The sequence below is a fragment of the Dioscorea cayenensis genome, chromosome 20 (genome assembly GCF_009730915.1).
Source record: "Dioscorea cayenensis subsp. rotundata cultivar TDr96_F1 chromosome 20, TDr96_F1_v2_PseudoChromosome.rev07_lg8_w22 25.fasta, whole genome shotgun sequence".
Lineage (NCBI taxonomy): Eukaryota > Viridiplantae > Streptophyta > Magnoliopsida > Dioscoreales > Dioscoreaceae > Dioscorea > Dioscorea cayenensis.
The window spans coordinates 27,408,845-27,418,819 of NC_052490.1; the positions used below are offsets into that span (position 1 = coordinate 27,408,845).

General features: G+C 29.7%; 1 protein-coding gene across 2 annotated transcripts; it reads right to left on the reverse strand.

Annotated features, from left to right (window-relative positions):
• Positions 1 to 1,550: 1,550 nt before the first annotated feature.
• Positions 1,551 to 9,529, reverse strand: LOC120251710 (carbonic anhydrase, chloroplastic-like). 2 transcript variants are annotated; one of them, XM_039260343.1, is made up of 8 exons: positions 9,361 to 9,529; positions 7,514 to 7,575; positions 6,832 to 6,880; positions 5,663 to 5,779; positions 5,444 to 5,497; positions 4,786 to 4,871; positions 3,560 to 3,665; positions 1,551 to 1,863 (listed from the first exon to the last, which is right to left on the reverse strand). In XM_039260343.1, the coding sequence occupies exons 1-8, from the start codon at positions 9,508 to 9,510 to the stop codon at positions 1,735 to 1,737; spliced, it is 753 nt and encodes a 250-aa protein (XP_039116277.1). In that variant the 5' UTR covers positions 9,511 to 9,529; the 3' UTR covers positions 1,551 to 1,734. The 2 variants fall into 2 exon arrangements, with proteins under 2 accessions (XP_039116277.1, XP_039116279.1); XM_039260345.1 differs by lacking the exon at positions 9,361 to 9,529 and adding an exon at positions 7,795 to 7,862.
• Positions 9,530 to 9,975: the final 446 nt, after the last annotated feature.

Genomic DNA, 9,975 nt, shown 5'->3' on the forward strand with positions numbered 1-9,975 from the left:
CCAAATGTTAAAAGGGTATTTTGGGATTTTTAATATTTTACCAAATTGATTACCATGACGAACCAAACACAGTCATGAATTATTCTCGGTTCCCAACCAAACATAGTTATATCAAGTTACTACAATATTCCCAACTATTTAACATTCTCAACCATATTACTATAATAATCTCGTTAGGTGGTAATATGCCATTACCACGAACCAAATGCCCCCATAATGTAATTCCTATAATATGTATATTAAACAATTTTTGTTAATTATTATTTATTTAAATTATTATAATTTAATATTTAAATGACTCAATTTATGTGAATTATTATTTACTTTAATTATTATTATTATTAATTTAAATTAATGATAATTATTTAATTAAACCTCAACTAGAGCAAACAATATTATTTTGCTTTAATTAATATAATGTAATATGTATATTAAATAATTCTTATTAATTATTATTTATTTTTAATTATTATAATTAATTATTTAAATTAATGACTATTATTTAATTAAATCTCATGGCAAAAATATCATTTCACCTCTATGCCCCCAATTTTGGGGTAATGAAATTCCTTAACTATACATAATGCTATTATCTACAATACTAATTCCCAAGCTAATAGTAATATATCCAAATTTGATTATACATTACTATTAATAATTAATCACATTCTAATATTGCCCAATCCTTTAGTCCAAACACATCTTTTTATTTTTTATTTTTTTACTTTTTTTAAAATATTTTTAACCTAGATGTATTTTCTTGTTTCTTTTTCTTATTTTAAAAATTTTAAAATTTTCTTTATTACTTAATTTTAATACAAAATAATTTTTAGGAAAAAAGATGGTTGTCATGATCAATGAATGACATTGGCCTTCATTCCTGCCTTCATTTCCTTATTCGCAAGTGATTCAAAATTGATCCAAACACGGAATTGTTTTGACATTTTTTTTTTGGAAGGCAAAAAGCAACGCCCACAAGGGATGCCAAAAGAATAGACAAATACAGTAATGCACCAATTATAATAACTTAATTACCCCTATAAATTTACTATTTAGGACTAGCTAAAACATGCAATTAGAGCATGTCACTTGTGCCCAATATGATATATCATTGACCACAACTTTACAATAGTAAATTTTCATGCCTTACAACCCTGGAGGAGTGGAGAATATGACTCCTCCTTTAGAGAACCCTGTGATGAATAGTAGTGAGAGAGTATTTTTTACAGTATATCTATGATATATTTGCATAATATTGCGGAATAAAGGATTTAACCTCGCATCACTCATCCATTGGGGTACTGATGGATATATTACTTCAATTATCAAATAAGTTATTTATTTATGTGAGAAAAACAACTAATTACCTTAACAATGACAACCAGAACAAGTCAAGTAAATGGTAAGGAAAGTTAGCTTTAACCAAATTAAGACAGACAAATCGAACTCAAATGTAAACTTAAAAACTTAACCAAAGAAAAAAAAAATCCACTAATAATCATAAACTTAAAAAAATTAAAAAGAAAAAGAAAAAGATAGAGAAAACAGAATGGCACGAGAATAAACTCTGGATTGCATTAGATTATTGTTCTTGGTCATAGAGGACCAAATTACAGAGATATTACATAATATCACCGAATCAGAAACTCATAATAAGTCTATTACAATCAAGACTTAATACAAAAGGGACCAGAGAGAGGTTATTATTATTATTATTATGATTATTATCATTATTTACCAGGTCTCAAGCTTACCGGTGACAAAACAGTAGTGAGACGGAACAAGTGAAAGAGTTCCCTTCTCCAAACCTTCTTTCACAAATGGATAAGTCTTCAGATTCTCAATAGAAACATTCACAGCCTCCTGCATTATTAATCAATTACCACCAATCTGTTATTAGTCAAACAAACAAAGAACAAAGTTTAATGTGCCTTAAAAATTGTGTGTTTAATTGACTCAACAAACACTAATTATGATGCATTATTAATCAATTAATTACCACCAATCTATTATTAGTCAAACAAACAAAACTAGAAAAACCGTGTTTAATTGATTCAACAAATAAACACTAATTTCATAATTAGGCCAATGAAATAAATAAGAAAAGCTAAATACAAAGTATCAACAAAATTATACATCCTTGAGTTATATTCTGAAATAGATTGAATTCATTTAACCAAAAAGTTTCTGGATATATACACAAATTCTCACATTAGTTTGGGTTCACAAAATTTAAAAGTGTAAATGCATGCATATTTTCCTATGGTGTAAAGTAAAGTAATGCTTTTATATATATGTAGGAATTCATTGGTTGATAATAATCCAACAAATCAGTAGCAAACATAGAAAACAAAAATAGTAGCTCAAAATTGTGGTGCTGGTTACTTGCTGGAGCATGTGGTTCAGATTAAAGATTCTTCATAAATTAATAGACTTGTGGCAGGATAAATTCCTTGGGACAGATGACAAAAGCAAAACAAAACTCATATGATCTCTCTTAATCCATCTTGTCTACTTGCATAAAACAAGAAAAGGACACAAAGATTGTCGTACCTACGATTTGGGCAAGGAAAGTTAGGAAACCCAAAAAAGCTGAAAACTCAAATTGATCCCGGAAAAAGCAAACCTAATAATTTAGTTAACTTCCTTGATTGTACTTACCCTTTTTTTTTTTTAATAAATAAAGTTACTGTTTATCCATTAAAAAAAATTTTAGTTAACCAAACCCAAAAAATTGGTTAACTTTTTAGATTCGGGTCAAGGTCAGGTAAAAGAATTGGCTCAAGTACCCGGCTTAAACCAATTATATATTATATTATAATATATATATATATATATATATATATTAAAAGATGAAAAACCTAGCTTTTAATAATTCTGTTTCAATTTTCATATAAAGATTTTATTTATATATTATATTAATAAGCCCCAAAAAAAACTTTACTATTTTAAGTTTAAAATCCATTTTTTTGTTAGATTATAAATTTTATCTAACTTTTATAATGACATAATATTATTTCTAAAATAATTCTTTAATGGTTCACTCTGTAACATGATACTTGTTTGCCTTTCTAAGGAGTATGGTATCTATAGATATTTTTTTTAAAAAAAAATTTCTTTATAATATAATTAATTTTTAAATAATCAATTTAAAATTATAAAATAAATTGATTGGGGTCAGGCACTAGACCTGAAAAATCAAGTAACCAATTGAGTGATTATGTAATAGGTTTGGTTCAGGTTTTCCAAAAACTCAATAGATCCAAATAAGTTCAAAATTTTCAAAATCTGATTAAATGCTCGCCAAAAATCCAACCCTAGTGGTACTCATAATAACATAGGTCATTTGATTGACATATGGAGTATACTATTAATACATATATTTTGGAATTTAAGATTATGTTTAACCAGTTATGTGGCAAATAAACTAACTAAATTGATTATCATACTATGTCAGATTTGCTAGATTGTAAACTAAAAACTTAAAAGAGTGACATTAAGAAACAAGCCTACTGTTTTAGCAGAAAAAGAAAAACAGAAATGCACTAGTTTGTTGTACCTTTTCACATGTGGTGCATTGGTCATCAAAGGGCAAGTCCCCACTAGTGGACTTGACCTTTTCCCTTGCTGGCCATCCAATCTTCACCCAATCCTCAATAAAATCACTGCATCATTACCATAATAACATCAGTTTAAAGCTAAACACACAGGCAGACAAGACTGACAGGTAATGGAGATATCAGAAAAATAAAGTAAATGAGTATGGTACTGCATCAGTCCAATCAGAGGGAGCAAGTCTAGCAGCACTGAAGGCTAAATAATTTGGATAAGATCTGAACTGCTGGGAATCCAACACTGCATTTGCACTAATAAAGAAACAAAATAGGCCACAGGCTTCCAAGTTTATAGGAGGGGATAAAAAGTACCATTCAAACTTGTCAATGTCCTTAACATTCTCCACTAGTATATCATGGGCGTGTAAAAGCTTTTAAAAGAATAATATACTATTGGGAGAGACTAGGGTTTAATACTTAAGCGCATCCATGCTTTTTTAACACTGCCTTTAAATATTTTTTAAGGAAATAAAAATAATTTTATTTTTAATGATAATTTGAATAAACAGAAATAAGTTTACTACAAAAGTTCATTAATAAAAATTCAATGAAAGTATGTATCTCAGCCATTAATTATGAACAGTGTTAAAAAAAATAATGCTATGAATAATATTATAAATAGTGAAAAAGTATAATAAACAGTGTTATGATCAGTTGTACATGAGGAGGTGGGATGCACAATATTTTGATTAGAACCATTTACTCATCATCGTAATAGTAACTCAGTCAATCACAACGTGAGATTTTTTATATTTAACTGAGCACTCATTTTCAAACTTAGTACAACCTCAATCACTGTTCTAATTTACTGGCGTTCTTATCTTTTTACTTTTGTGTTTATCTCTCTTTTTTATTTTCTCTTTCTTACTGTTATCTTATTTGTGGGCGCTTTGCAAACGTTTGAAAAAAATGCATTGCATATATATATATATATAACATGCATATATCTAAACGTTTTTAGTGCACATAGTCCTTTACATAGCTAGTATGACATTGATCTTATAATTGGCTGATGTAAATTAAAACTTAAATGGATATAAACATTTAATTATAATATTAGAACCAATATTCGAATTAATATAATAATATTAATTTGCTAAAACTATAGCTTTTAATAAAAAAAAATAACATAAAACTTATTGTTTTTAATAAAATAATATATATAACTTACGTGCTTGTGGACCCATCATCACTCATGGACATGAGTCCTTTAATTCCACCGCAGCGGCTGTGGCCCATCACCACAATGTTCTCCACCTGCTCATTAAATGAAACATCAACATGCATGCCTTGATGTCCTTATATATTATGAAACTATATGTAAGCTCACAAAAAATAATAAAAGTGCATTTCCCAAGGTTGATGCTGCACCTATTCATGAGCTGTCCAATGCAAAGCGTATTGAATATAAGGGGCCATATTTTACTCATATAAACACATTTTCCAATATTGATATGCCGTTGTACTTTGCAATGTATATGTAATATAAAATATTTGCTTTTTTTTTTTTTGCTATAGTACTTTGATCACTGGCATTAGCTCTCAAGAGTGTTTTGTTAAATAATGATTAAGATTAAAAATATAGCATCTTCTTTTAAAGAAGCCAATTTGTCCAGGTCTTTGACAAAGTCCTCTTAGAAAATGAAACCAAGGTTCAAGATATATAGCTGTAGATGCAGTCCTATTCTTAAACCTCATCATCCATTTGAGACCCATTGATCACAACATTCCAACCACAACAGAAAGCACAAATTTGACAGAAAAAACCATCTCCATCTTCAAAAACAAACAAAAATAAATAAATAAAACCAAGAAAGAATTAAGCTGACCTTGAGATGAAGCACAGCGTACTCAATGGCAGCCCCAACTCCAGCATATTTTGTCTGCCAAACAAAGAGGAAAAAAAGGAATGGGCCATAAAACACTAAACGAAGCTAAACTGAGAACTACGTGGATACAGCACAACCACTCATGGAAAAGAAGGTGATGGTGATGGTGCTGGTGCTGGTGGCGGCCATTGTGAATGTTTTCTCTAGTTGTATATGTACCTTATTATAAGGTGGGACCATGTTGGCAATGTTGCGGATGGTGAAGGCCTCACCAGGCTGGAAGTTGAGCACCACCGATGGGCACACCCTTGAATCCGCGCAGGCAAACACCATGAACTGCATCCACAACGCACACGAAGCTTCCAGTCATATATATATATATATATATATATATACCCCTACTTAACAACAACAACAATACACCTCACACAGCTAGAGAGAAAAAGAGTGTGCATTTGGTCTTCCTTATAATGATTTATAATGAATTCAGATTTTATCCACTTAGAATTTGACAACATATACACACCGCACACCACACACCACTGAAAAAAAAAAACAAGAGTCTTGTATCCACATAGACTACTAGAAAACAATATACACCGCACACTGTACACCATAGAGAGAAAGAGACAGAAATTAAGACAGAAAGAGAGAGAGAGAGAAAATACAGTTTCAAGAAGTTTGGACGGACATATGTAAGTGGGGCATGCATGCTAGATTACAAAAAATTCCAACTTCTAAGCAGATGCTTTATATTTTATAATGAACTATAGATTTGATATGTGAATTCATTTTGATTAGTGACTATGAGAATGATAAATACTGTGTTTCATCCTTCTTGCTTATGTTTCACAAAAAGTTCTACAAATCGGATTCAATTGTGATTTTCTAATCTATGGCGGCATTTGGTTCATGTACATGTGTCAGAAATAAATTCAATTTGACAAAGATTTCACCAAAGAAAGAAAATATTACAACTTGTGTTTTGGTTGGTTGTCTAGTCACTTGTATGAAAACTTCTTTTCACCTCTGCAGTTTGTACTGTTTTGGCCTAAAAAATATTTAAAAAAGTGCACTTGGACTGTTTCTAGATTGATTATTTTACTATTTCTCGTCTGACTTTACATTGATGACCTCTTCTGGTTCAATTCTTGTGTACCAACGTTCCAAATGTTGACAAAGCTCTCCATGGGAATTTTAAAAAACACGAAAAAAACCTTTGGCTTTCCTTCAATATTTTACATAATTCTTTAGCAAAATTTGACATAGAACTACTTATTAGTTACAGTAAAGTTTAATATACATCAACATGAAAAAATCATGATTCATCATCAAATCACCACAAAGAAATGTAGAAAAGCATAATCAAGATTTCAAATTTAATTTACCTTGGGGCTCTGCCCTTTTGCGAGTTCACCAAAAAGATCAGGGTTTTTCCTACAAATCATATAAAATAATTTTAATTGAGATTGAAGACTTTAGTTATAAAACATTCAATTCAATCTAAATATGAAATTTATATAATAAAACTGAAATTTACATCTTATTCCTTGTAAATATTTTAATTACACTTTTAGACCAATTCCTCTGCATGCTGTTATTAAAATCATTTTTTTTTTAATTCTGGTTTTGCTCTCAAAGCTCCAAAAAAAGTAATTATTTTATTTTTTTTCAATTAATTTTCCATTAATTTTTTTATATAAAAAATAGATAAACCACATTTATTAAAGAAAAAAAACAAGTAAAAAAAAAAAGAGCACCAACACGAATGCCTAACAAATCGACCCCACCAGAAGTGGGGGACAACACAGAACACAAACAGAATTTCCAATTAATTTAATTAAGAGAAAATCCATTGTGTTGCAAAGATATACATCAAATAAAAATCCATTTATATTCCAAAAGTTCAAAACAACTAAATAATTATCACTGTTTAATTAGTTTAATCTCAAATTTTGTCCCAAAATTAAAAAAACTATTTGATGAATTGAAAAAAAAAAAATTCAAACCCCAATTGAAAAAGAGATTAAAACTAAAATTTCTCAAAGAAAAACAAAGAAGAAGGCGCACTCATAATTCTCAGACTTGAACTTCTCGAAACCAGATGTCAATCTCTCGATGTGCCCCATTTCCTGCAAAACAAATCCCAAAAAATCACTCCACTAATCAATCACTCAAAAACAATCCAAAATCGCTAATCGCTGGATCCTGAACATCAATTGGGGAAAAAACTTAAAAAAACAATCCTCATTTCAATCAGGATCAAAATTCATGCAAAAAAGATGGATTAATAGATATATAAGAGATGGGAAAAGATCGGAGAAGGATTTAGAGATGCTAATCCAGCGAACCTCGACGTCGATTTCTCAGAGTTTGAACGGAGAACTCGAGACTCTTCACGCGCTGAAAATGAGAAAAATGGAGGGTTTCTTTTATAGAGACTCGAAGATGAGGGGCTGTTTATGTTGAACTTTGGGAGCAAGTTAAGCTTAACGTATTCGGATATGATATAAGGATTGGATAGAAGTAGGAAATGATATAGACATGATAAGCTCATATCCTATCTTATAGTCATTAGATAACATTTATTATCTTATTTTACGTTTGAAGTGGACCAATGTAAATAGATAAAATTACCTTAATCAAACCCTAGATGAGTTTAATAAATTAAAAATAGGGTAAAAAAGTACATTTAAAATTTTATCTTATCCTACTTGTCTATATCCTTACTCCTCCCACTGGATTTAATATTATGTCCCCAGTAGGATAAATTGGGTCAATAGGATAATATTATCATATCCTATTGGCACACCAGGATATGATAGTCTATCATATCCTATGGCCCTTATCATGTCTACCAAACGGGCCCTAAATTATTATATTTCGATTAATTAGCTTTTGGTCTTTAATTTGATCACTCAAATATACATCATTAACTATGATCACATATGACATATTTTAACTGGCATTTGAATTGTCATATGCCATATGTGATCGTTGTTAAAAATTCGGATAACTAAAATATAATAAAAATTAGAACTAAAAGATTAAATCATAATTTTTTAAAGTTAATAAACAAAATGAGAACAAGTTAAGAAAAAAAATACAATTTAAGTTATTTACTTATTCAATTTTATTATAGAAAAAAAAGTATATTAATGTGTACTATTTATTTTAAATAATAACACACCAATTTATGATGAATTTTTAATATATTTTTAAAAAAATTAGGTAAATCATAAATGCATTAAGTTTTAATATTTATAATATTATAATTATTTTTTTAATAAAGAAAAAACAGGAAGGAGACGAAACGGTCTTAAACGGAAATGAACGTTATTTAGGGCGGGATCTAAGCAGTAGTTTGCTGTAAAAGAAAGACTGTGGTGGGCCCACGTCATGTCATGGGAACCAAAAGAACCAGCCCTTTTTTGGAATCATTCTCTGTGTTTTCATTCTCTCTGTTTTCATTTGGAATGAAATTTGGATCAAGGACAACAACATATATAAAGAAGCATAGAATTCCTTGAAGTAAAATTTTCTTTTCATTAAATATTTATTTATTGACTCTAAAATAATTCCATATAAAAGTTTAATTAAAATGGTGTTTCACTTACAAGTTACAACTAACAAAACAAAGTGAATAAAGAATTATGAATTTTGAAAATTAAAATTAACTGCATTTCTTTATGTGTTAGAATGTGGACCACTAATAGGATTTTAAGTCTTATCGACATCATAAACTCATACACATTAATAAAGAGTTAATTAAAGAATAATGATTAAAAAAAACAATTCTCACATGACAAATTAAAACCCACACCAGACTTTGGTTATAAACCAAAGAGAGAGAGAAAAAAAAAATTGAAATTAAAAAAACAGAAGTTAAATTGGAATTTAGAGAATATTTAAATTACCACAACAGGAGTAACAGTGGATGGAGCAGCAAAGACAGGAGAGTTAGAGATAAAGCGAGGAAAAGAAGGATTTAGAGGAGAAGAAGAGCGAGTAATAGATTGCTTTGGAAGTGAACAAAGAAAACAAGCTTGAGCTGCGGTAATCGACATTGTATGCTAGGCCAAGCCCTTGGAAGGCCTTTTATATCCTTATTTTAAGGGCAATGAACCTACCTTTCCAATGAGGATAGAAGACCTTACACTTGTGTGGATAATTTTTTTTCTCTATATATCTCTATGACAAGAGAATGAGAGTATCTAGCTAGTCCTATGATCTTGACCACAAGATGGAGATGAGGATTGGGAGTCTCACACACCTCTAAAATCAACCAACGGTTTCCAACCAACCTAATTTATGGTCTCACTCTTCTCTATCTCTTCTTACCTATATCTCTTTATCTCTTTATCTCTTTCTATAGCTTGTGGTTATATGATCACATTAGTTCTAGTTCTAAGTTTAAGTTCTAAGCTCTACTATTAACCAGTATGATCTTATGATTTGCAAGGTGTGGAGATTCTATAAATGATAATGTGCATTTTATGATGACGAAGAGCAAGTTGAGTCTCATTTATTTT